The sequence below is a fragment of the Tetrao urogallus genome, assembly GCF_951394365.1.
Source record: "Tetrao urogallus genome assembly, chromosome: 21".
Classification (NCBI taxonomy): Eukaryota; Metazoa; Chordata; class Aves; order Galliformes; family Phasianidae; genus Tetrao; species Tetrao urogallus.
The window spans coordinates 2,118,395-2,146,093 of NC_136834.1; the positions used below are offsets into that span (position 1 = coordinate 2,118,395).

At 46.0% G+C, this 27,699-nt stretch overlaps 2 protein-coding genes across 2 annotated transcripts in view; one reads left to right on the top strand and one right to left on the bottom strand.

Moving 5' to 3' along the window:
* TMCO4 (transmembrane and coiled-coil domains 4) overlaps nt 1–22,288 on the top strand; it is a gene marked incomplete at its 3' end in the record, with an annotated part of 35,487 nt that extends 13,199 nt beyond the window's left edge. The window contains exons 7-14 of the mRNA XM_079545506.1: nt 219–362; nt 843–962; nt 2,876–3,040; nt 3,563–3,699; nt 5,800–5,884; nt 9,441–9,558; nt 12,250–12,367; nt 21,869–22,288. Of these exons, the coding sequence (XP_079401632.1) occupies nt 219–362; nt 843–962; nt 2,876–3,040; nt 3,563–3,699; nt 5,800–5,884; nt 9,441–9,558; nt 12,250–12,367; nt 21,869–22,288 (1,307 nt within the window). The remainder of the gene's footprint in view (nt 1–218; nt 363–842; nt 963–2,875; nt 3,041–3,562; nt 3,700–5,799; nt 5,885–9,440; nt 9,559–12,249; nt 12,368–21,868) is intronic.
* Nucleotides 22,289–24,428: 2,140 nt separating this feature from the next.
* HTR6 (5-hydroxytryptamine receptor 6) lies at nt 24,429–27,654 on the bottom strand (the record flags this gene model as incomplete). Its single annotated transcript, XM_079545512.1, has 3 exons — nt 24,429–24,842; nt 24,926–25,084; nt 26,926–27,654. 3 exons carry the CDS (start codon nt 27,652–27,654, stop codon nt 24,429–24,431), a joined length of 1,302 nt encoding a protein of 433 aa, XP_079401638.1.
* Between the last annotated feature and the right edge of the window lie 45 nt (nt 27,655–27,699).

Below are 27,699 nucleotides of genomic sequence, written 5' to 3' on the forward strand. Positions count from 1 at the left end.
ATTCTTCCTCGACTTAAGTTATTCTTTATTTTTACTGAAGTCAGTTAAAGAATGCGTGCAGAGATTCAGGGCCTGGGGATGATCTTAAGAGCCCCTTTACCAGGGATGCAAAACAGGTCACTTTTTCAATAGCATTAGCAGTACCCACCCAGCACAGGGAAATGATTGTTTTTTGCACTTGGTAAAGAGACTGTTGAACTCACTTGTTGCCTTCTTAGGCTTGACAGGAGGTCTTGCTGCCCCCCTGGTTGCTGCTGGGGCTGCTACTATCATTGGAAGTGCAGGAGCAGCTGCTCTTGGTTCAACTGCAGGAATTGCTGTCATGGCATCCCTTTTTGGAGCTGCTGGAGCTGGCCTTACTGGTAAGAGAGTGACTGCACATTTCACAAGCACTGAGGCACAGGATCGTGTTCCAAAATGCAGAGCATGACCGAGCCCTGCAGAGCAAGGAAAGTGATTGGAAGTATGATCTCACAACTTTGAGATGGCTTTTATTTCGAGACATGCTTGATGACTAACTAGGAAAATAGTGTTTGATACATGGCTGAGTAAAAGAGATGAAAGCTTCCTGCTTTGGATTAGAAAGGCGCAGCAACAGAGAGCAGTAGCTGTTACACCTGATGCAGGATTTTCTGCAAAGCAGCCTTTTGCTGAGATACCCACAGATCATGAGAGCTCAGAGGGATCATGTTGGCTCCATACCAACTAATACATAGATCTGCTGAGGGTCTTGGAAAGAGAGAACCTTAGTCATGAGCCAAGTCATCTCTTATGAATTTCTGTTGTTAACAGTGTCTGTTCTTGTGCGATTTCTGAGATCCGTGTTTCTGCCTTGTGTGTAGGATACAAGATGAAGAAACGTGTGGGAGCCATAGAAGAGTTTGAATTCCTCCCACTTACTGAAGGAAGGCAGCTTCACATCACCATAGCAATTACTGGATGGCTGTGTGCTGGCAAATATGGTAAGAATAAGATGAGAAAATGGAGAGGAGCCTGGCAGTGTTTGTGCTGTAGTAAGCACCGTGCCTTCCACACACTTACATAGGCTGTTGAATAAAACAGATCAGCTGTTAACAGAAGACTTTGTAACCCAATCTGCAGTGCCAATCAAAACAGAGGAAAGAGAAGGTGCAGTAAATTGGTTGTACTTGTGGTAGGATTGGTGGTAGTGAGAGCGAGACCGTTTCTGTCAGTAAATCCTGTCTGGTTTTCCTAGGAAGAACCTGGTTGGGGTGAATGATTTCCAGCACTAGAACAATATGTCTCACCTACCTCTGAGACCTTATGTTTATCCTCCAGCAATTAACAGAAAACAGTGTTGTTTTCTTTCTCTCCATCTGCCAGCTAATGAGGTTTATTGGCAAGAAAGTTGTGTGAAGCAAATCCCATTAAGCACAGAACTCAGGAAGTGAACTTAAAGGCAGCAGCCTTGAAAAGTTTGTATTGTTTTAGTTTCTAGTGTAGCTTGTCATATAAAATATGTCAACTGTCTGCTGAGTTCAGCAACCTGGCTCAGCAGCTGCCAGTTTATTCAGAACCATCATAATTAACACTGGATATCATTAATGTAGAAGGCTTTCTCTGTCCTGTTGCTTGTTAGATTGGAGCTAGCTGTCAGAGTAAGGTTGTTTTCACTTTGCAGTACTTTGGCTTTACTCATTGCTTAGCAGGGCTCCAAATCTCTGGCGTTGGAGGGCTTCCAGGCACTGTTACAAACACAAGTGCATCCCTTCAGGAACCTTTTGGTGTCTGTTTGCCCTTAAAAGGGAGCTACATATGACACACATTCTTCTTCCATAACAAGCAATCTGTTATAATGTCTAAAAAAGCAAAACTAAAACTGTCACCCATTCTCTTCCTTATAGTTGTGCCTATTTGCACACTTGCATGACTTGTTAACGCAGAGGGAGTGAGGACAGGATTATTAGAGAACACGTTGTGATTTTTGATCTCCCACTATCTGCCTGTCTGTACATCCAGAAAAACAGCAGGATATTGTGGTGAGATCTGGCATGGGACTTACACACGCCACTTTGGTCAGCAGCTGCCTCAACTTGCCCTGCTTTGTTCACAGAACGAACAAAGTCAACGGGTTTTAATTAATTAAGATGAACAGAGTATGGCTTAAAAATTGCTCTTGCAGCCAAAAATTAGACATTGCGCTGTGTATATTATTCATTCTTTCTAAAGCATTCAGGCCCTGCTTTTGATTAGCCTCTGAAGGGGAAAAATTAAACTAAAGTGGTTAAGTTAGACGGCAGAATAAAAATAATTGCAGTCTAGATCTGCAAATACAGATTCCTTATTTTCCAACAGAGCCACTAATGCAATCCTTGCCTGCCTAACTAAAGTGCTTGGAAGATGCTCTGTGGTAGATTTTGAAAAGATTTTACATATTTTCCATGCCTCTGGACTCTGTCCATGCAGCCATTCAGCACTTGATCTTTCTCTGAACAGGCACTCCTTTGGTCTGTTTGAGAAGTTGGAGCTGCAGGGTTTGGCCTGATGTCTGAGGATAGGAGGAATATCCTCAGGACCGACGTAGTTCACATCAATGTTCATCTGTCTTGGCAGGCTGAGCTACCTGAGTGGGTCGTGAAGTCTCAGCCTGCATGCAGTATCTCAGTCTGCACTGAAGACTTTGCCAGAGCAGCTAAAGCTGTGGGATTATTCACAAAGCCAAAATTTATTGTAAAACAGTAGAACTATGGAGTCTAAATCTAACAGTATTTTTAAATGCAATTCCTGATTATCACAGAATGTTCCAGTGCCCTCCAGGTTCTTTTCTGGCTCTTTTTTTGGAGCTGTCTTGCCAGGAGTCAGCCACTGTTGTGCTTTCAGTGAACACGAATTCAATGCCTACAACTTTTCTCAGGAAGCTTCACAGCACCATGGAGCAGCATGCTGCATTCGAGTGAGCAATACTGTCTGGCCTGGGAATCCAAGTATTTGATGGAGCTTGGCAGTGCCTTGGATACCCTGGTGAATGGTTTTGTTAACATGATGGCTCAGGAAGCCCTAAAATTCACTGTTTTGTCAGGTAAGAACCCATACTGTGTTTGTACAGTTTCACTGTTGGTGTTTATTTAAAGGAGCTTTCCTGATCAGAGAGGATTTCTGGGAAGGCATATTGGCATCACCCTGCAAAAGTGGCCTGAGAACCTTCTGTACCACACCTGTAATTCAGAATTGCTTTCCTGGATTGCTCTGCTCTGAGTCATGGACTTGTTCTTTTAAAACTACAGCTGGAAACACCTTTCTTCATGTGTGCATTTATTTCTCTGTATTATTACACTGTGTTTTAGTGCTTTACACAAACCTTTCAAACACGCAGGTTGCATTCATATATAGTGTCTGTTTGCCTCCATATCAGAACATCAGATTCTTTCTTATCTTTAGTCTAGCAAAACATTTCTCAGACCAGCTCTTGAGAAAGAAGCACTGAAAATGACAAAAGGCCATAGGTTTAGCTTTTAACTTCAGTGAACCATCTTGTTTTGCTGTTTCCTAAGAGCAATCCAGATCTGTGACTGTGCTGCACTGTTTGTTTTCTGTGTTGCAGGTATTGTTACGGCCTTGACTTGGCCAACTTCACTCTTGACTGTTGCCAATGTCATTGACAACCCCTGGGGAGTGTGTCTGCATCGGTCTGCTGAAGTAGGCAAGCACCTGGCACATATACTGCTCAGTCGACAGCAGGTATTGAAATTATCCAGAAAGAGTGTCAGGAAAGGATCTGGCCCATGGGGGGAAAAATTATAGATATCTTTCCCGAGGGAAGAAAATGAATAATAACATGAAAAATGAAAAAAAAAAAAAAAGATGCACGAAGGTGAGCAGCATGTATCTGGAATTAATTGAGTTAATTGAGGAAAATGACCAAGTCCCAAGTTAATCAAAGAACTCCTGCTAAGATTCATTCCATTTGACCCAAAGCTTCCCTAAATGAAAGAGTGATCCAGGTCATAAATGACAAGTGGATTGAACATGCCATAAAGCAGGCAGGCCAACTCACTGAGTGAAAATCTGAGCATAGAAGGAAAGGTAGGTGGGAAGGAGGAGAGAATACAGAGTGCTCAAAGTACTGTGAATTAAGGGGCACAAAACAGTGTAAGAGAATACCCTGCAGCATTACATGCAGCATGAGCCCTGTTTTTGCCTAAATGATACCAGAACACATATAAAACAGTTGAATTGAAGAATCCAGCTTCTCTCTACTTTTATTGATCCTGAACTGTAACTGCACCAGCTTTCATCAAGCTTCAGTCTGGAATAATTATGACCATGCCTTTGCAGTATTCTTGCAGAGTTAAGGAGGAAAATCCAGTGCTGAAAGGCAGCTAACAGAATCCTTTGAAACAGAAAGAAAAAGAGAAGAGCTGGATTTTTCTTCTTTTTGAAGTGTCTTCTCTTGGGAGGAATTGGGAAGAGATCTCAGTAGCTTGCAGTTTCCTTCATTTTTATCAGGCACACAGGCAAGGATTGCACATGCTGACCCATCATGATAAATGCATTTGTGCTTCCCTGCATTGCTGCAGCTGCAGAGCACTGGTATGGAAGTGGCCATGAGCACAGATCTGTACAGATGTTGCTATTCAGGTGATTCCAACAAGAACTTTGTAAGTGCAAGGGCACAGTTATTAGTAAATTCCATGCTCGTGTTGGAAACCTGTGAAACAAAAGGCAGGATATGAGCTAAAAGGAAAACGAAAAAAGCAGAGGGCATTCACAAATGGAAGAAGAGGGAAGAGAGAGCAGCGTGGTATTAAAGACTTGTAAGAAAAAAACATGTCCAAATGGGATGCAAGCTTGAACTAGAGGTGAACTACAACAGCCAAAACAAGGAAGTGAAATGGACTGGTACCTGAAAGAAGGGATGGACATCATTAAGGCCCCTGAGGTGGTTTATGAAAGTCATTTCTGCCTCCCCAAAGCCTGCCGTTGTTTGCTGGGCTACTCTGGCACAGGGGGAGGCAGTGTTCTGCTGGCCACTTGTTTCTCACAGGCATGCTAGTCCAGAATCTGTTATGGAGGGGCCCTGTGAGAGCTATGGCCAAATCATGAATGTGCAGAGTAGAAACAAACTCCATTTCTCATAAAAATACAATCCCAGGAAAGGCAATAAACTTTATTTCATACAAGCCCTTTGTTATGCTGGGGCATTTGTTACTGCCTTTCAAGTGTTAACTGTTGTGGGAACACACATTCCAGTGTGCTGCAGAGCCTACACGAGTTAGCATGATGTCTGGGGAGTCCATCACACACCTGCTCCCTGGTTCATACAAAGAGCATTGCTGCTGAGATTAAGCTCTCTTTGATCTTTAGGAAAATCTCATTAGACTGTTCAAAATAAAAGCTTTCCACACGTCATTTTTATAACAGCCACGCAGTGCTGCTGTGCTGCCATTCAGTCTCAAATCTAAAAGTGTCCAGTATTGTTGATTTACTGCTGCTTTTTCTGTTTATGGAAACATTTCCAGAAAAATGTTTGCTCCACGTATTAGGCTCTCTGTTGGAAATTTCAGAACAGTCTGTTTGATTTCTGTTTGAGTAACATCATCACTGGATTCTTTCAATGGATTTTCTAGCTATCAAAAATCCAAAATAACAGATTCTCCGGATATTGAACTGTGCAAAACTTCGGGGACAATCTCTTTGAAACTGACAGAATCTTAACATGCTTAAAAGACCAAGCACCAGCATGAGTGCTCTCTGTAGGGTCTTGGGAAGCCTGTGCATGTGTCTCTTTCCAGGTCTAGTGGAACTTTTATGGCTTTTTCTCCTTTCTTTCGTTGTTAGGGCAAGCGACCTGTCACACTGATTGGCTTCAGCCTGGGTGCCAGAGTTATCTACTTCTGCCTGCAGGAGATGGCTCAAGAGAAAGGTAAGCTTCACCTTCTGGTCCTCTTCCTCTTCGTTTTCCTTACTGCTGATCAATTTTCCTTCCAATGAAATGTTCTTCTGCAAGAGAGTTTGAGGTTTTTTAGAATCAGAAACCTAAAAAATTGGTTTTGAAATGCGTTTGGGACCAAATTGTCCTGTCAGTTCCACCAGTTCAATGGATTAAATCCACAGTCTTCATTAGAGGTGCTCCAGTGTGGCTGACAGCGTGGTTTGGTCACCAGTCTGAAAATAACAACCCTGGCATGTTGTGACATTGGAGCACTAGATCAATCTGTGAGCTGCCCAGGGCCACTGAGATCCTGGCAGAGGACGCCTTGCCTTTATTGGCAGCTCTCTGTAGCTATTGTATCTAATTCCTTGAGTCCTCCCTTCCATTTAAGTCATTGAAATGCCACTGTCATCTGCTATTTTCATGATAATTTTTCCCTGAAGTCAAGTATAAAACCATCTGTCAATTTATTACCCGTTGTGTTTCTGTTTATTAATAGATTCTATTTTTAATTTTAGAAAAAGAATAAAATCATTATGATCAGTTGATGTGAAATGCATCTTGGATTCGAGTCAGTGCGAGTGTGTGTGTGCAGCCTGTCTTCCCATACGTAGCTCATGTGGTTCATTAACTGTGCAGCTCACAGAAAGTCTCTCATAAATAAGGAGCTCTGTGAAGTAAAATGTTCAATAAAGTCCAGGAAGGTGGGGTTGGTGTCGGGGGAGGACAAAGGAGGTCAACATGTTTTCTTTTGACAGCTGTATACCAGAACTTCATTTCTGGGTTAAGGCAGAAGTCCTCAAATAGAGAATTCTGTTCTCAGGATAAATCTAATCAAGTCCAGAATGATCCTAAAGGAGTTACACTGAAGCCAGAATCCAGATCCTAGTCCTGCTCTAGATCAACTCTTTTTGTGTCTCAAGGATGTTAAGGGCTGAAGTATTTTCAGGCTTTTATTTAGAGGTCTGCTATCTCTCACTGGAATAACAGGGGACCTTAGCTAAGTAATACATGAAAGGGAATCGTATGGGGTCTTTAAAGCTGGCTGCTATTCTAAAGAAATCTAAGCATCGTAATTATGGATCATAGCAGCTCCCCACAGTACACTAATTTTTCAGTTCCTTAATTGAATTATGAAAGCTGAGCTGTTTGTGAGATGAAAAGCAGCGTGTTTGGTGCAGATTGCCAAGGCGTTCTTCACATGCACATTCCAGAGCAAGCCACGGGAGGAATGAAGCTGAGACCTGGGACATCTGAGACTGATTTTGGTTTGGACTTGGTTGTCTCACACAAAAGAAATGGAAAGCCTTTTGCATCCAGATGGCAGTGGCATTTATGAGGACAAATAGCTAATCGTGGATTATTCAGGGAAAGACCGTGGCAGAAATTCATAGTCTGTTAAAAGAAAACACTCTTCTGCCATTCAGGTAAATAATGTGTGGGATCCTTCCTTGCAAATGGCTTTGGAAGCCAGAGCTTAGTTTCCAGAAAATGGCACTGTAGTCAGAGGGGCAGTAATGCCCCATTGGAGACCTGTTATGGCACAGGGAGCCCATCGCTCTGATGTGTTTGTGGTGATCCCTGAGTTCCATCACTCTTCTTTTCCAGTGAGGACTCACCTGATGTTTCCTCTTTGCTCAGTGATTTGTACTAAAGGCACAGGAGAGCCTGAAAACTGGTTGCAGCCTCCTGCTTAGCCTGGATCATCTACCCCTTTACTGGGCAAATAATCTTATCAGTCAGCAATCGTCTCCCATCAGTAACGTTTTTGTATTTTTATTTTCCTGCTTTATACAGACTTTGTTTTTCTCCATCACTATAAAAGATTTGCAAACTGTGAAATACGTTTCATTTATCCTCGAGCACCAGCAGCCACAGAGGTCACTGATCTGTTCTCAGATTTCTGTCAGCATTGAAAGAAAATGGGTATTTTCCAGCCAAACCTGGACGTTTTTTTCTTCTAAGCACAAAATAAGCTGTGCAAAGGACTGGAGGAAAAGAAAAAAAAAAGCTTCCAACACCTTGCCCAAATGTCCAAGATCCTGATGAACTGTTTGTTTATTCAGTTGGCTCACATTGTGGCCATGGAATTTAGTACCTCGGTTGGAGCAACCTCCCTGAACAGGCGCTGGGTTTCCTTTTCATTGCCCATGACTGTGGAAACACAGGACTTTATTGCTCACAGATTACACTAACAAAATTGAATTGCTCTTTGCTGTTCTCTTGATTGGTGCAAAATTTTCTTTGCAATAAGGAATAATACCAAGAGAGCTCTTTTGGACTGTTGTCAGGTGCTGGGATTTACACTGTGTCGAGAAAGATGCAGGCACTGCAGGGAGCTCCAAGTTTTTAGTGCTATTAGGGAAAAGAAACCAGCTGATTTCTATTTGAAGGCATCAGCCTTTAAGCCAGCCATCACCTCTCCATCACAGCTTGTAGTGGTGCACTCTTACCTTCACTTCCCAGAAATTTTCAGCGTATTATTTTACAAATTGCAGACACCAGCTCGAAAATAGTTCAGCTCATGTCTTGTGGGCGCTGGTCTCAGCTGGAGAGCATTGATTCAGCACTGCCCATGAGGCTCCTGAGACTGCAGGGCTGAATTTCACTTAACTACTACATCAGGTGCTTGATGTCTGCTTACAAAGAAGAGTTAGGAATGTATGTTAATGTATTGTTTAAGAGTGTCTTTGCCTGTTTTCAAGCCTGTATCTGCACAGAAGAATGGTGTCTAGACTGAGGCTGTCTCTTCTTGTCTTCAGATGGCAGGAGTGGCAAAGCACATTAATATTTAAATTTTAATTTAGGACTGTTGCAGAGCTGCCCAATGTTTTTCATTTTGTCATTTCAATTGAAATTTCCCAGCTGCAGCTGTCACATAAGAGAGGAAGATTTATGTAGGTCACTCCAAAAGTAATGCCTGCTGTTTATTTCCATGGAAAACACAACTGCAAAGAGCACAGTAACACTATTTGGTAGAGCAAATTTATCACCGCCATTAGCTGTGCATTTTCTTCAGCACCACAGCACCCATAATTGTGTGATTCAGGTTCAGCTCCTTCAGCTTCGTTTTGATTCACTGGGTGCTGGCAAACCTGTGTATGATGTTCTTTCTCTTCCCATGTGAGCGTTCATGGGATCCACCTGGTGCAAACTTTGCAACGTTCCAACATTGCCACCATTGTTTCCAATGCATTAAAAGAGATACTCAGCTCCATACACAGCTCCATATCAGATGCCACTCTGTCAGGCTGCCCCTCTGCTGCCATCTGTTGCACGGTAACAAAATGTAATGGGAGATTAGTAGAAGGTTTAACCTCTACTTCCATATCCTCAACATTTGCCTCTGATGTTGTGGGCCAGCAGAATAACACAGGAGGCATTACTTTTGGAGCAGCCCTGGCACTGCATAAGTCAACACACCTATTCCGCAAATGCTACCCTGTGCACTGAGGCACCTCTCAAGAAAATCAAACCAGTTTGATGGTTGGCAAATGCTGTCTGATCTGTCTTCTAAACCTGAGCTGTTCTGCTTTCACCTTAACAGACTCCCAAGGGATCATTGAAGATGTGGTGCTGCTGGGAGCTCCAGTGGAGGGAGAGGCCAAGAACTGGAAGGCGATCACAAAAGTGGTGTCGGGCAGGATCATAAATGGTTACTGCAGGTCTGTGTGCACACAGTGCCCTGCTTCACTGTTGTAGTGTCACTTTGAAATGGTTCTGCACATCTGTCCCTTATAAATGTTCTGTGAGCGCGTGTTTGTTCAGCTGGTGAATCCACGGATTGAGCAGTGCCTGAGTCTCTTCTCTGCAGAGGTCTCTCCTTCAGATTAGTTGGAGATGGCAGTCTTCAGGAGACAGTTCAAGCTGCTCTGTCCCCAGTTCTTGCCTGTTTGTGGTGCACACTTACAGTGGGAGGCAGAGGTTCTCGATGCACAGGTCCTGTTCTTGCTATATCTAGACTGTTTCTGGTCAAGGTAGTCCATGTGAACAAAACATTTCACTTGCAGAGGGGATCCAACTGGGATGGCTGTCACAGATTTACTAAGGATGTGAAAGAATAGGAAGGTTACCTTGAAACTGAAAGCCAGCCTTTAAAACTGTGCAGAAAAGTGCTGTGCAGAGGTGTGAGAGTTGCTGGGTGAGAAGAGGGAGAGTCAGAGGCCAGAAGCAACTGAAGTCGTGTTGCAAAAGCTATTAAGAATTCAAGTGACAGAACCAAATCTAATGACTCTGTTTTGGGAGATAATTGTGACGAGAGCACCATTTACCACACAATTAGAAGAGGGAAATTAAAATGAAGGAAGGAAGCAGGGAAGAGCATGGGAAAATAAACAGAAATAACTGGGCAAGAAGATTAGCAAAGAACATGTAACTGAGTAAAGACAGCTCTGGAGCCACAAGCCCTCAGATCAAGGACAGCTGAAATGCTGTTGGTCCTTTCCAGATGCACGTGTGTATGTATTACATGTGTATAAGATGAGAAATTAATGTGTTACTGCACATCTAACATAGTATATTACTTTACAAAGAATTAAATAAAAGGATTTAAGAGCATTCAAGATTATAGCCCTCCCCCCCCCCCCAAAAAAAAAATCATTAATCCCATCTGTCAGGCAGAAAAACGTTGCTTTTGTCTTTTTTGGATCACAGGACTTTTTATGGACGCTGGATGTGCACACCACTTAAAATATGTCTTCATGTGACACAGGGAAAAAGCAATTGCTGCCTCCTGTCGATTAGTGACTGGGGACTTGGGAATGCTTCTGTGTTCCTCCAAGAAGCCATAAATTACAGCAGTTGTTGCACAGAGCTGCATTTGCCCTGGCAAATGTTGTTCCTCCATGTGTTAAACAAGTATCTGTTTCAGTGCTAAAAGCTCAGCATTCCATTTGCTGTAATGAAAAGGAAATCATTTTGTTACAGTTTCAAAGCTTGTATATGCTGTTGGAGCATGTTGTATGTTCTTATATTCGTGTAGGCAGTAATATGGTTAGTCTACCCATCTACTGAGTGTTGAAGGAAAAAAGGTGTAGAAATTGTAGCATGCTGCCCACAAATAGGAAGAAGCAGGTGAGGAGACTATCAGGAAATACTCAGCTGCATCAGTTCTCTGCTTTGCTCTCAGCTGCTGAATTTGAATATTACTCTGTTGGCACAAGGGGCAGCTAGGGGAGGTTCCCTAGGTATGAGAGAAGGACTGTACAAACATTTCTTGATAAAGCCCCACCTGAATCTCATCACTCTGGCTCTTGCTCTTACAAATTTTGTCCTTGTTCTGTCACTTCAGGAGTAACTATATTTAGTTCACATGAATTACACTGAATAATACTTCTGCAAGATCAGATTTGGACACAATTTGTTGAGCTTCAGGCTGCTGCAGCTCATCTCTTTCAGCTTTGAAGTCTGAAAGGAGGCAGGGAGTGAAAGCCAGCTGTCAGGGCTGTCCCCCTTGATTTCACAGCAAGGTTACAAATTCCTACTGGAAAACCTTAACCAAATTAGTTAAGACTCATTGAGCATGTCAAAAAAAGCCAGCCATGGGGTGACTGATAAAAAAGTGACTGTAATGGACTGTAATGCAGTGTGGATGTGCTGCAAAGATTTTGCAGAGCTCTGTGTAGACTTGACTCCTGACTTTTAGCTCACAGCATTTTGCAGTGAAAGGAGCAGCCTCATCTGCTGCCCTCCCAGTCTGCACACCCTTCACATCCAGCTTAAATCTGCTCCACAGGCTGTAGTGGTGTTCAGGCACCTGGGTTCTGCACAGAACAAGCAATGTATTTCCAAAGGATGCATCACCTCCTCTCTTCATCCTGTAGCCTACCCTGATACTGCCACAGTGACTTACAGCAATGCTTGACAGTGGAAACAGACCCTTCCTAGTACTGTCACTGAAACTACATATTTATACAGTACCTATAAATCAGGAGCGTGCTGAGGAGCTTCACAGCCCATGTCTGCGTCAGCAGCATTGGTATCGTTGGCCTCATCACATTTACAGCTCTCTGGAGCCTGCAGAACTTCAACCTATTAGTGCACTAAACAGAGTAAATGTGAACGTATTGCAGTCTCCAAGCAAACACAGAAAGGGTCAGATTTTTAAACTCACTGAGTGTAATGAGACTGCATCCCCAAATCAGGATTTAACTAAGACTCACACTCTTACCTCCCAGGAGTCTGTCCTGATTTTGGCAACTGCTCTGATTCCTGTGTCTGACAAAGCTGCAGTGGGCATTGCTCCAGACTAGACTGTGCTTCCCAGCCCTTCTGTTCTCCCTGTGCTCTGTGTAGTCACATGTTGTGCAAGTTTAGCGACAGGAGTTATTCACACTCTTCTTTTGCTCTGCTCCTAGGGGAGACTGGCTGCTGGGATTTGTATACAGAACCTCTTCTGTCCAGCTGAATGTTGCTGGCCTCCAGCCAGTCAAGCTGGACGACAGGAGGATGGTAAACATGGACCTTTCATCTGTAGTAAGTACTACTTCTAGTCTCACTTTTCCCATCTGCCCTCACGGTCACTGATCAGGAGGAAGCATGATGCTGGGAAGGTAGGTCAGCAGCTGGGGAACGTGCAGCTACACATGGCAGCAGAGCAGGTGCAGCCTGCAGCCTTATCTGGATGGCTCCTCCAGCACAGTGCCAGTTCACACGGGGATGATTGCATGCCCTTGTACCTTGGTCCTGGGCCACAGTGACCCTGGTGCAAGAGGCAGCTTGCACTGACAGCTCTGTGGTAGCAGTTTGCTGGTTTGCTAGGCTGCGAGGCTGCTGTGTTTTGGGGTACGTGTTTTCAGGAGGCAGGAAGTGTTGCTTCACCTGTTTCACCTGTGTGCATGGTAGACACTCAGCTTCCTCAGAGCTGTCATTACTGATTAGCAGTATTAACTTGATTATCGTAAGCAAACTAATGATCTCAGTGCCTCATCGTTACTCATGAGCGAACTCTTACAGAGCAGATCATGCAGAACTTGGCTTCTGTGTTCGTAATCACTGGGATCTTGGGCGTGCAATCTTGTTTTCCATATCTTAATGATTCAGCTCATCTTTTACTCTGCAGACTGGACTGGAGGAGCACAAAGCTCAGGGCACATCTGTCATCATTCTTCCTGCTGTGACCCCTCCTGCCTGTTCCCACAAGCTGGTAGTACTGTCAGTGTTGCTCTGGAGCCAAAGGCACTTTTAAATTCTTTCAATTTTTTGAGAACCAGCCTGCTGATCCTAAAAATACCCAACTGTTACCAGCTCGTTTCATTCATTATAACTGAGCTATGAGCCCTTGCCAGAAAACACAGAGCTTAATGCCATACAGATAAAATAAGAACTTCACAGACCAAAATGTGGACCTCCTAGAAGGAAGTGGTATGATAGAACCTTTTAACATTGGTCCAGCACTGTAGCTGTTCTGGAATCTTTGCACTTTCCTGGGTTGCCTTGGTTAGCATTTCCACACACTCCCACATTCATTTTTTTCACTATCCCTGGGATTGTCATCAGTCACTTGCAAGCATCTAAATGGCTGAAGAAGCCAAGCAGTGATGACACTGGGGTGATGTTTCCTGTTAACTTAATCCAGGTTGCTCTCCTCTCTTCAGAGCCCCTCCTTCTGTTGACCTTTTGCTTTCTGACCCTCAAACCCCCTGGAGTCCTGCAGACCTGACCCTGCCCTCAGCCTCTCCATTCTTCCCCAAAGGAACCATTTACCATTCAGCTAAATGAATCATGGCTGCAGAGCTGCTATCTGCTGATCTTCTGCTGTTGTGCATCTGTGCCTGCGCTGCCTGATGCCAGCAGACAATCCCAGCACTGTTCTCATTTCAGAAAGAGCTGACACTTTCACTTCTTTAATCTTACTGCAAAGCACTGGGGGAAAAAAAAGAGCAATTCCCACAGCGAGGAAAACGTGTATTAAGTAAGTGTCATTCTCTTGATCCATTTTCCAGAGCATGGAGCTTTATGAAAAGAAACACAGTGTGTTCTGATGAACATTTTAAAAGTAAAAAGAGAGAGCAAGAAAGGGAAGGAAATATTCAGAAGCTCTGTGTAAAAAGTGACAAGTAAGCAAGGATGGATCTTGCTGCAAATGTAGTGCAGTTGCATAAGAGAAATATAGAGAGATGTTTTCTATAAATTGCAGAATACAAGAAATCTGCTTTACTAAAGAAAAAAAAATGTGTCTTTCTGTCTTTCTGGTAGAGGAAACAAAACATAAGAACAGCTACAGTAGTTCAGACTAATATCCATCAAGTTCAGTATCCTGCCTAACAGAACATCCTCCTGATTTTTCTACAGAAATAGAGAAGATGGCACTGCACACCCATGGCAATGCATATTCTTATGTATACATGTAAATCAGGTATCTGCCTTGCAGAGAGCTTGTCATTTGGTGCACATTTCAGAGAAATGGAGTGTAATGGCTCAAGCAAAGGAGGACTAAGAGGCCTCCTTCAGCTTCCCAGTAAAGGTTTTTTCTTTTTTCCTTTGTTTTTTAAACCTAATTCCATAAAATGTTTGGAGTTTCCTATCATTTAGATGTCTTATGCAGAAAGATTTATAACCCACAACACACATCTGATTTGAAAAAGGTCCTGAAGTGATGCAGAGACTCCGCTGTCTGTAGATAGTGTTGCCTGAGAAGTGTTCCATGGTGAGTGCCTTCTGCTGTGGGGTAATTCATTGGAGCCTATTGCTTTGCTGCTTCCCCTTATGAGTTTTTCTCTTTGAGCTTTGGCTCTCAAAACATTAAGAATAAATAGAATGACTTGAGAAATGGGCACATTCACAGCCCACAGAGATGGGGCTGCTGAAGAGGAGACAGCTTGATGCGGCGTTTCCAGTCAGGGTGCTTGGCTGTATGTGGAAGAGTTTGGCTTGCTGGGATTGCAGAGATCTCGGATGCATCCTGAGATCACCAGAAAAATACAGTTCATTCTCAGCTTCAGTGGAAATTAAGCATCTGAAAAACAGGAGTGCTTTTCAATTAAGCTCTCACTGCTTTTGAGGAACAGTAATGATGATCGTTAATTGCCTGCTTTTCAGCACAATGAGCAGGCACTGGGATGAGCTTATCCGTCATGCCTTCATTTCTATTTCTGCCCTCAACCCTCACAGACCATCCTGGGGCTCTGCAAAGGACCTGGAAAGACCTGCAAAGAGTGGCTGTGCAGCCACCCAGCTGCCGAGGGACCTTCAGCAAGGACAGCTGCAATATTGGAGTCCTTCAGGTCCCACTGAAACGCAACCAGGGATAGGCAGGGATCAGCAGTGATAGAGAAATAAAGCTTGGGTGATGCAGGGTGCTGAGTGTGAAAGTATTGCAGACAGCTTCAGTATTGTGTCTTCTCACTGTCCGTCCAGGATGAGCAATAGTCTGGGCCCAAAGGGGCTGGTTCTCTTTGCATCACAATCTTGCAATGAGTGGTTGGACTAGGAGACCTCGCTCTGAGCACGAGTTCACCTGTGAGGCATTTCTGGCACGTCTCTCTTGATTAGTATGTGTTGGGTTTTTTTTTTTCTGGCTGTCAGTAAAAAAAAGAATGAAGGAAGAATGTTCTCCCACTCAACAAATGCAGTTATAAAAGCCTTCCTGATGGTTACAATGGGACTGATTTGTTCAGTGGATTTATTTGACAGCACCTGTTAGGGATACCAAGGAAGCGATTGAGCTGTAATGGATTGATTGCTATTTGTTCAAGTGGGATATTGTAGATTACATTTTGCACTAACGTTTGAATACTGCAGCACTGCTCAGAGTCAGAAGCAGAAGCTCACAAGTCAGGAATGGCTGCTTCTGTTCCTCTGGGCAGTTCTACTGCAGCAGAAAGCAGGGATGAACTCTCAAGCTTGGGGCAATAGGAATGCATGGCTGGAAGTCTGCTAGAGAGCACGTTGGCAGCTAAATTCTCCTTTTTGTGCTTTTCATTGACATGGTGTCTGAATGGCAGCTGCTCAATTCATGCTGGAGCTGATAAATTCCCATAAAGGGAACAACAGAAACACCACCTGAGATTAAACCCCTCCTTGCTCAAGCACACAGCTGGATGGAGCTGTGGTTTGTACACTCACAGACACAAGTGCTTTTTTTTATCTCTAGAGCAGTTGCTGTAATAGGATGTAGCAGCAAAACGTGCTCACAGCCGTGTTCTCCTGCAGCATCTCTGCATGACAGAAGGCAAAACAGCAGAGCTCGTTTTTAGAATAGTCCGTGTCTCACCTTGGCACTCCTTTGCTTCTTCCCTGTGAGCCACCTCAAAAGCTTTCTACCCGTTCTTTGCTGTGGGAACTGAGCGCTGGGGAAGCTGTCTTTCAGCAATTGAAAAACAGGAATAACTGATCTCTCTTCCAAAAGCACTCTCAGAGAGGAGCTTAGTGTTCCTGTTAGAAGGGAATGCAAACAGACTCCAAACAGTCTGGCCTTCAGCCAGCCAGGTACAGAAATACCAGAAGCAGATGACAAGTGTGAATCTTGTGAAATCCAATTGATTTGGCACTTCTGTGGTTCAGGCATTTCCCCCAAAATACTTTAAACTGTTGTTTGTTAATTTCTAGTATTCCCAAGACTTGAAGCAAAGACCTAATTGTGGTTACAAAATGGGGATTAATTAAGAACACGGGAAGTTGGAAATGCAAAAGGTTGCTTGTTCTCATTATACCCTTATTCCACTTGTTTCAAATGAGCAGTGCCACCTCCCATGGTAACAGGAATGAAGAGGATCACAAGAGCAGCAGTGAGGTGCAGAACTTGGCTTCAGACAGTGGCTCCTGGAGAGCGTTCTCTCAAATCTGCACACAGGAAGGCAGACAAATCCAGTCCTCTTCACGGTGTCACAGGGAACTGATCTCTCCTGAAATAACTCCTTAGTGTCTCCTCTTTAGTCTCACCAGGTTTTCTTCTCAATCTATTCAGCATCCCAAATATGTGTTTCTTTTCTTCTCATCCCTTTGTCAGCTGGCAGAAGGGAAGTGCTGTTGGTGGTGGTGCTGGAACAGTTCTTTGGTGGCCAAGTTTGATGATGATTTCTTCCCAGAAGGATGTGCAAGTCTTGGTGAAGACAAGTCTAGTGGTTTGCTAGGCTGTAAGGGGTCTGTCCCTCTGTTATTTGGGCTGCACTGGGATATAAAAGCTCACAGAGATGATTTCTTCCTCTTCATGTGTCCCTGCAACCCTGAAGTGGTCAGGCCTTAGTTTTGAGGGGTGTCTCTTGCTGTTGAACACATTTGGGAGCTCTGACAATCGAATCATATATTAAATACATGTTAAAGATGTTTTATCTTTAGAATTCAAGGAGTGGGCACTGATAGTGTTAATATATTGAAACAGAGGAAGGAACTGAAAGGCTTTCTCCAAAAAAGTGCAAACTGAGCCATTAATAACTTGTAGTTTGTTTTCCCTTGGTGGCAGATGAGAACTCAAAGGGCGCTGCTCCTCCTTGCTCCATCACAGACGTACTGCTTAATCTTGATGTACCCCTTGGAAGGCAGGGGATATTTAGCTGCTCCTAAAAGGCAAAGAGAACCATTTTGAAGTACCCTATAAAAATTTGTTCTCATAAAGGCAGACAGTGCAGACTCTGTTCTTGACAGGTTTATAGCGAACAGGTTTGTAGCTGTAGGTTTTGCAAGCAGCCATCCCAATCACACAGCCATTACACAAGGAAAACTGCCAGTGAAAGCAGTGGAAGTTTTTCCTACGTTGTGTTAATAATGTTTGATTCTGGAAGAGTGGCTACACAAAGAACAGTCAGGTGGATTTAGGAGAATTTAGCTTCCTGTTTCCTCTGTCCTACCTGCTGGTGGTTGAACCCATGCCTTAAAGCCACCCATCCAAAGTTTCAGTCCGGCATGGGAGACAGTAAAGGACAAGAGGCTGTAATCTGCACTGGGAGGATGACACTAAAGAGCACAGCTCTCATTGAATTACCCACTAAAAGAGAGAGGGCAGTTTGATTTCTGGCAGTGCAGAAGTGGGTGTTGTGACATAAGGAGGAGAGTTATGCCCTCATAACCCAGGCGTTATCTTGGAAGCTGTTATCACTCTTCAGCCACCACATCATTTCCTCCTTTCAGCACGTACAGTCATTTCCATCAGCAAAATGGGAGCGGAGGGAGATGTGAGCCATTGCCCCAGAGTAAGTGCTTGGGATCAGTACAAGTCTCATAAATGATGAGTCTTTTTGAGCAGTCTGAGATGAGGCACAGGACAGGAGCTGCAGGAAAAGTCATTTAGCGAATGGTGCAGCAAGAACTCATTCCAACTCATTGGAACTAGCCAGGTTCATGCTTATTTCCTGTACCACTGAGCATAAGTCATGATTTGGTTTCCTGGTCTGAGATTTGGTAAGAGATGTTACCTGTGCTACGGGCAGGTAAGGAAGAGGAGGAGCTGGGGATGCCCTTCAGAGAATGCTGAAGCGTGCTCTGCACCCCAGAGCTTAGCTGGTGAAAACTGATCTCATTCCATGAAGCTGAAAATCTGGTCTGTTTTGGTAACATTTGACTTCCAGATCTCATTATTCCTGGAGGAAGAAGGGGAGAAGAGGGGTGATGGGTCTTTGTCAGTCACAGGGGAGGAGTCTCCCCTGCTGCAGGCACACTGTTACACCATCCGGATACGGAGACTTCATCTCATCTCAGAGTCCTCATGTGCAGAAACTGAGCTCCTCTGAAACTTCTCCATCCTGACTTGATCAGTGTTGCATCGCTGGTGGACTGCTGTAGTTCATGATGTCAGATTTCTGGGTCTTCCAGGTGCTTCAGTACATTAATGCAGCCTTTATTTTGGGGCATCTCTTTTCCTCTGAGGTCTAAGAGATTATGTTCAAACCATTTCCCAGCTACAATTACGTGCCTGGTGTATTCCAGGCCTTTAAGACGTTCCTTATACCATCTAATTTAAGTACCTTCTACTTAGCACAGACAGATAAGTATTTGATTACAGCCACTGTAGGAGTAAGTGGCATGTTTAGTGACAGTGACATGGCTGGAAAGACTCAGTGTTCACACACCACGTAGCTGAAGCTCTCCATCATAGTGCTTTTGGAACTGGCAGAGGTGGGTTGAGAGGAAAACTGAGTTTCTCAGCAATGCACAACTCCAAACAGAAAAACAGTGCTCACCCAGAACTGCCAACATCGACGTGTGCCCACAAAATGTGTCAAAGTTTGGTGGAGAAAAACACAGAGGGAAGTAATGGCATTGGTGAGAAACTGGCCTGAGCCCCCAGTTACAGCGGTGAGAAGGATTTGATCAGTGAGTTGTGGCTGAAAGGTGATTGTGTGTAAAAATTGCTGTCTTGCTCAAGAAGTGCCACTGAACACAGCAGAACTTTTACCAGTCGAGCCGGTGAATTATTCAATCCAAAGAATTGCAGTTGTGCAAAGGGATGGCTTAGAAGCAAAGCCTATTACCTCTGGCTGAATCATGCTCTAATCCTTATTCCATCAGTTATTCAGAGCAGGAATAGAAACATTAAAGAGGAATAATGCAAGAGACATTGAGAGTCTTTTCAAAGTAACTTCAGCTCCACAAAGTTTTCCACAAATATAACTTGTTGCAGATGTCAAATCTACGTTTTTTATTAATCCATTTAAATTCCAGCTTCTGAATTATTGGTCATGTTCACTGTCCTCTCTTCAGGAGAACTTTGTTTCCAAAGAATGAATACTGGAGAATTGTGTTTCTGTGGTAACTCGAGCCAGTCACAGCCTCTTTCAGGGTTTGCTTGATGTTCTGATGGTTCTCATGATGGAATCCTCTCTTCCACTGGCTTTTGCATGCACTCCAACTCCAGCACCGTTCCTCTGGCTGAGCAGTGTGAGGTTGCTGGGTCTTTGCCAAAAGCTTCCAGAAAACTCTGGGGAAAACAGGAAATTTTGGCAAAACCAAATGTCCTCTATCAGGCAGCACTCTGACAAGTGGGAGAAACTCCAAGCCTTCCAGCTTGGCTAAAGTGCCTGCATTTTAATTGATAACCAGCATAGCTTGGGAGCCCTGCCATCAGCCAGACCTTGCCACCGTATGGAAGCAGAAAGCTGCATGGGTTTTGAGGCAGTATCCATGACTGAGGATTTTTGGAAAGAAGAAATGGAGGCATTTGAGTTTCTTCCCTTAAACTTGCGTTTGTCAGAAGGAAATCCTGCAAATTGTTCACTGGTGATGCCAAGATGAGGAAACTCTTGATGTTAACTGAAAATCGTTCCATCGCTCTGTGAATTGATGGCTCCTCCAGCTGACTGATAGATCCAACTGATTGCTGTTACTGTCTATAATCAAATTGTCCCAAATTGGTGGTATAAAGATTTGGGTTGTGTCCTCCAGTGACTCAAAGCACCATCAGTTACAAGAGGGAAGAAGTCACCTTAGCACAGTGATAAACCTAACCCACTGTTTTCATTTCCTTATAACAAGCATAAATTTGTTTGCTTTGGTTACAGGAGCACTTTTCCATTCCTTTTGTTTTGCTGTTCCTCCTGCACTTTGTTCTGACAAAGAATCAAGCAGCTGTTTATTTCTCTTCAAAGATTTTATTGTCCATTGCAATGTAGAAGTTCCCAGCACACCCAGCAGAAGCATTCAGCTCTTTGCACAGCAGATGGAAACAGGCTTTTGAGAAGTAGAATTGCTCAATTTTCCCACTAGGATGCCTTCACAGCTTGGAAATAGCAGGGAATTTTGCTTGCTGTTCTGTCGGTGATGGTTCAGTAAGATTCCAACCACTGAGGTCATCTAGTTCGTCTATGACTGCTCCATGCCATGTCACCCAGTGCCACTTCTACCCCAAGCACTGAACACCACAGGTCGATTGTAGCAGCCGTTGGGGTTTCAGAACACAGCAAACCAAGAGATCCAGCAGCCCTTCCCAGCCAGTCTGTTGCGTTCTTGTTTCTCTCCACCTTGTCCAACGCTGTGCTCGTTTCCTTCTTTAGCACCGAGCAAAAGATTTGTACTTTTGGGGAGAGCGTCTTAACAGCCGGTCCACGAGACCCTGGATGGTTATTTTAATTAACTGATCTGTTCAAAACATCAAGAGCTTGTTGAGCCATCTGGACTGATTAAAGTTGCATATTGCATTACTGACGTGCTGATTAAATCCTTCATTTTGCTCCAAGTCCTAAGTGCCTCCAAATGTTGCCACTCAGAGGCTGCTTCACGCAATTGGGCAGGAGCTCTGCGTTCTGCACTGTGCTTCCAGCTTTGGAGATCTGCAGACTGCTCTGTAGGAGGGTCTTGGCTGTAGTTACCTCTAACGTAGGGCTTGAACAGGACATCTGAATCAGAAAGGGCAGCTTCTGCCTTTAGCACATAACAATAATTACCACTGCAGAGGAGGTTTTCTCTCCCTCCTGTGCCCTGACACGAAGGACACATTCCTAACATCTGCATCAGAAGGGTTTATCTTATCGTGGAAATCACCCTACAGATAAATGTCTGGTTATTTGCAACAACATACTGCTGGTTTTAATTTGGTTTATGAACTTAAAACCTCGTGGACTCCCAGTTTTATATGGGACTGATCAATGCACATTTAAATACTGCCTCGTCTTCCAGCCAACACACTCAGCAGTTGTTGCTCCAGTTACTTTATCTCGATACAAATGAGACGTTTGCTTTTACAAGGAAGCTGAGGCACAGGGAGGGTGTGTAATTTAACTGAGAACAGGGAGTTGGACTGAGTCAAGGAATCTCCTGCTTGGGAGTCTGTCACCAGGGCAGATCACCTCCTCCTTTACCCTCATGGCACTCAGTCTAGTCTTGTCGCTCTGCATTTAAACATGCATTTCTCAGGGGTAAAGTGATCCAGGAGCACAGCCATGTAGGGGGATTTCCAGAGAATACCACATTCTTCAGACCTGTCCCTTTCAGCCTGTTGGAGCTGAAGCCAGATCTCATGGCAGCGGTGGCTTTTGGGATAGAGGACTGGATTGAGCTGGGCTCCCCATAGCTTTCCCCTAACTGCACTCCTCCTGTTGCTTGTAGGTCAGCGGCCACCTGGACTACATGAAGCAAATGGACACGATTCTAAAAGCTGTGGGCATTAAAACCAAGGAATGTCAGCAGGAGGAGAAGGGCAGCACCAGACTTTTCTCCCCTCTAGCCAAGAAATCACAACGAGCAGCAGGCAGTGAGACTCAGGAAGAGGAAAACGCTGTGCAGGAGGAGGATGGGACTGACAGTGACTGCCAAGCACCCACAACCAACACCAGCGTGAGCTCTGCACTGACACAGCCTGCGAGTGCTGGCACGAGCAGCGATGGCAGCCTGCACCCAGGAGATGAATCCTTGGCCAGCTGTGCTCACCGACAGGATTCCCCTGGATCTCTCTCTGCAGAGAGTTCACCTCCCTGCCCAGCTTGCCCCAGTGGTGCAAAGCAGGCAGCAGGTGATAACACAGACTGAACTGAACCTCCAAACCTCTCCTTGCAGCTGCCACGTGCATTGTGCCCAGCATCAGCTGCACGGAGCCGTCCTCAGCCTCCTGCCCTTCACAGTCTGCAGAGCTTCGTGAATTGCTGCCCTGCAGCTCCCAAGGCTGCTGTGTGGCTGGGTGGGAGGCAGCAGAACCATCAGCAAGCCCACACTTTGCCTGGCCTGTGTGGAGGCCAGTTGCAGCTCTTTGTGACGGGCAGGGATGCTCAGCACTAAAACTACTCTCAGAGCACAATCAGTAAAACCCACAGAGCTGAGCTGCAGCTTTCAGACCCTGCTGAGGGCCCAGCACATGGCATCTCAGTATCACAGCTCTCACAGCAATCTCCCACAGCATCTCCCACTGACAAGAAAAGGCCGATTCTGGCCCAAATCAGCATAGTTCCTCAGGAAGCAGTGGCAGTCCCCTCATTGCACAAGCTCTTTTATTCTTGAGGGAAGCAGCTGCCACCATTGGGGATCATCTTTCTGGTACTTAGCTCTTGGGAAAGCAGGTGGCTCTGTGGGTATCTTTAAGCATGTTGTGGAGAGGGACTCATTAGTAGGTCATTAAAAGCATTTTTCCACTTCAGCTCTGCTAAGCAGGGGGGCGAAAGGCTGAGAGCCTCTGGCTGCCCTCCCCACTCTGCTGCAGGTTTGCTACCATGGCTCTGACACTTTCCAACCAACAAGGTTGTTTCCCTTCCTGCAAACTGATGGTGATGAGTGTCTGAGACCTCGTTACCACTAGGAACGTGCTTTGAGTCCCATAGGTGAAGGACAGCAAAAAACAGAATGGGTTTTTTATGACTTAGTGCTTCGTGAAGCTTTTTCCCTTGCAAGCCAGCAACACATGGAGACTTTCTTCTTGCCATCCCACACACATCTCCAGCCTTAAAAGCCCCCTCTAGTCATATTTTTAATGGGTTTAAAATAAAGCTAATACTTGGCATAGAATAAACATGAACCTGTTTGATTTCTCCCTCCTTCCATAAAGCGAATTGACATCCGCTCCCTTTTTCCCCAGTCTCAGCCTGGAGGGACTCAGCTTTAAGCAAGTTCCTTTTCTGACTGATTTTGCTCCTCAGCCCAAGAAAATGCAACCTAGCAAGAATGTGGCAAGAGGATAAACTCCCTTCTGTGAGCACCTCTGGGTTTTTCAGTGTTAAAACAAGTGCTGTGTGCTATGAATACCTTCCCACCTCCTGATCTGGAATGTTTCATTGACTCAGTGCAATTGTAGCTTGTGATTTTGATTCACTTGCAGCCCTGCCTGTGCCAGCAACCTCCCGAGCTTTCCATACACCTTACCTCTGGATTATTTCTCATGCAGTCGAACACACAGCATAGCAACACAGGAAGACAAGGAATGAGACTTCGCCTGGTGTGCGGTTTTCTTCTCCTGGCCTCCTGTGTTGGAGGGATGTTGGGGTTCACTTGTGCAAGTGTGGGCTTCAGGAGGGCAGCCGAAACCTCCTGGTGGAGTACCAGTCCAGGAAGGGCACAGCAACAGCCGACCAACCCATCTCTGATCTGAAAGGCACTTGAGGAAGTATTAGCAGAAAAAAGTTGTTGGTGTTTATTAAGTGCCTGCTGACTGCATTGGAAGAAAAAGGAAAAAAAAAAAGATTTCTGACGGCATCGTCTTCAAATTGATGGGTTGTCAGAGCAAAGTGTGATGGCTGTATGCCAGAAATAGGAAGCTGTGGGATGAAAGCTAAAGGGAAGTTTATTTCGTTCCTTACTACTGTCAGGATGCCCATGGAGCTACAAACAAGCTGAACACCCACACCCGTGTGGAGTATCCAAAAAGCAGCGTTGAGCATTTTGCATCAGATTTAATCCCCCATAGCGCTGCCTGCTCGTGATTACATGGGATGGTTTCAGCATGCTGCAAGTCACTGCTTTCACAGGAAGCTGACAGATACAGCCCAGATCAGGCGAGAAAATTAAGTCCCCAGGGGACATGATGTGCTGAGGACTGGAGCAGCCCCGAATCTTGCCCGCGAGTCACGGGACGTGCTTCCCATCTGTTGTTTTCCCCTTGATGTGAGTTAGGGGCGACCTGCTGGGCTGTACAAGCAGAACTGAGCTCCTCCCCTGGGCGCAGTGGACATACCCAGCCTGGCACTCAGGCCTCAGGGGTGCCGAGCTGCCGGCGCTGCAGCTCCAGCTCTGGGTTTTCCATCTCAAAAAGGCCGACCAAGCGAGCAGTGGGGGCAGGCAGGGCGCCTTCAGCTGCCGGCAGCAGGCTGTGTTCATTTGCCACCACCTCGGAGACAACAGAGTCGGTCTCAGCCTGCAAGGCGAGGACATTCTTGAGGGACGTGGCCGCACGGGGCCCGCTGTTGGAGTTCCTCATGGAGAGAGAGATGGCGCTGGGCCGGGGCTCCCCGGTGCGCCGGCAGCAGGGCAGGTATTTGCCCATGGCTCTCTTGAAGTCCCTCATGAAGAGCGGGTAGATGATGGGGTTCATGGTGCTGTTGCAGTAGCCCAGCCAGGTGAGCACGTCAAAGAAGCCAGCCGGGACACAGTCACACACTGCCTGGGGAGGACAGCAAGGTCAGCAGCGACTGCCACTGGAGAAAAAGCTCGCTCTGCCAAAAGAAACCCCAAGAACTTGCTTACCTGCGTCACATTGGTGACAAAGAAGGGGAGCCAGGCCACGAAGAACATGCCCAGCAGGATGCCCAGTGTCAGGCTGGCCTTCAGCGCCTTCTTGCTGTGCTTGTTCGCAAACCTCCTGCTCTCGCTGCCAGCTGCAGGCTGACTTGGGGCATGGGGAACCTGCAGTGGGAGTTGGGGTGGTGAGTAAGAACTTCTCCCCAGGCCGGACCCTCCTGCCCAAGGGAAGTGGCATTTGGTGCTGCAAATCCTGCAAGAAGATCCCACTCTTACATCCCTTCTGGCAGAAGCGGGAGGACGGCCCACCCCACCACCTCTGTACCATAAATCAGGAAGAGGAAGCAATAGAAAACCTCAACACTGAGAAGATTATTTTTTCCCCTGTGAAACAGGAGCTTTATCATTAAGTTACACAGGAAACCCAGCTCGGTCCGTGCTTTGGTGAGAGTAAAGCGTGCCCCGAAGAGGCAGCTCTGGCTGCTGAGCAGAGCAGCAAAATGATCATATTTTTTAAAGTGGGACATCAAGCATTTCAGCCTACAAACACCATCACTAACTCAGTTCTCTGTCCCTTCTTGCAATCTAGAATTCATTAGTATCTCAGCTCTGCCACAATTAGGTGAGGCTCTATTACCACTCAGCTTCCTGCCCAAAAAGAGAACAAAAATCCATTTAAAAGCTGACGCTGCATTTTCAGCTGGCCACTCACCCGAGCTGATGCGAGGCTCCTATCAACAACCTACAAGCTGCACCCTGCTGGGACGTTTGCCTCATTTCAATTCAGCTGAAAAGTTGGTGGGTGCAGGCTCCCCGTGGCAGAGGAAAGCACCTGGGCATCCCCCAGCAGTACAGCAGTGGGGCCATCAGGCTGTGATGGGTTTGGTTGGGTTGAGTTGAATTTGGTTGAATTGGGCTTGGCGTGGTTGGGTTTGGTTTGCTCCATGGAGCCCAAAAACCCGTCACCCAGGGGAAAAGAAAACAAACATGTTTTGATATTGCCTGCCTCTCCTTTGATTCTCATTTTCCTTTTCAGAGCCTGGTGCTGCTCATCGTGCGCAGGAGGGCTGGCTAGGTCTGAGTCCTGCCTCCTTTCTTAAAAGAGAACAACAAACCAAATCAAGGTACTTCAATGCAATTAAGTTTGTCTTTTCCTGTAGGATATGAGGTCAATAAAGCCTATTAGAAGGAATTAAAGCTGTTAGATTTAGTGGCAATTACCTTCTCCTGGAGATATACAGACAGCCCCAGCTGCAGCCACGCTTTGGCTGCAGGAACACACGTGCTGTTGCTTAACCAGCAACCTCAAGTAAAGAGCTATCTTGCAGTTCCTATTGTAGGCCAAGTAACAAAAATAGAACCTGGATGTGCAAAATAAGGTGCCCTCCAGAATTTCCCATTTGCTGTTTAAGCTCCTTCTCCTCCATACGGCTCACACCCACCACAGCCAAGATTTGCTAGTTGAAAGATAAGATTAAAGCCCTCTGGGATGACACGAGAGGGAGCGAAAGCAGCATTTATTTTGTACCACTGAGCATTTTTGCATCTGAATTTATTTCTCTGCTTCTGCTCATGCTGTTCCTGTGCTTCTGAGCAGCTTCAACGCTCAGCATCACTGGGATGAACGTGGGCACCACTGCAGAGCCACCGTCCTCCCTCTATGGAGGTGGGTGTTGCCCCAGATCCCCACTCTTATCCGGGAGAACAAGAGATGCTGCTGATGGCTGGCAGTGGTGGATTTGCTGCTTGCAGGCTGCAGGAGTGTGATGAGGGCTGTGTGCTCCCGTCCCATCACAGATGCATGGCTCCCCACTGCACACCTCCTCTCCACAAGGAGCCCACCTGCATTCTGGGGCTGTGACACGGCGCATGGGAACAAGGCACACGCTGGAGCCCCCCATACTCAGATTCAAGCTGCGTGGGCTTCCCAGCCTTCCCTGCTCCCTGGCTCCTGCAGAGGATGCCGTCACCATTTCCCCACCACCCCCCCAGCTGCAGCCCTTCACCTGCTCCGTGCTCTCATCGGTGGCGGCAGTGGCCACGTTGGAGGCGAGGGAAGCCACCTGCACGGCTTGCTTGCGAGCTGCCAGGAGGATGCGGCAGTAGGTGAAGGAGATGGCGGCGGATGGGAGGAAGAAAGTCAAGCAGGAGGCCACCAGGGCATAGGGCAAGCTGACCACCAGCCGGCACTGCTCCTCGTCCCCCCGGGAGGTGACATTTGGGGACCAAACCTCGAATTCCAGCTTGTGCCAGCCCAGTTTGATGGGCAGGAAGGAGGCCAGAGCAGCCAAGGTCCAGGTGGCCAGGATGAGCCAGAGGGCCCTGCAGGATGTCATGCGCAGCTTGTATTTCAGAGGGGAGATGATGAGCAGGTAGCGGTCCAAGCTGATGACACAGAGGTTGAGGATGGAGGCACTGCAGCACATGACGTCGAAGGCGTACCAGAGGGAGCAGAAGTCTCCCCTCAGCACCCAGTGGCCGTAGAGCTGGTTGAGCATGGCGGGGGGCATCACCACCAGCCCCACCATCAGGTCGGACATGAAGAGGGACACCAGGAAATAGTTGGAGGTGTTGCGGAGGGAGCGCTGGGTGACGATGAGGAGGATGAGGAGGAAGTTCCCGGCTGTGGTCAGCAGGATGATGAAGCAGAGGAAGGCGGCCATCCAGCTGCTCCCCACCAGCAGTGAGCGCTCCCCCAGCACGCTGGCATTGGGGGATCCCAAAATGCCCTCCATGAGGAGCGGGGCAGCGGGCCTGGCTCTGCAGCAGAGGACCTTCTC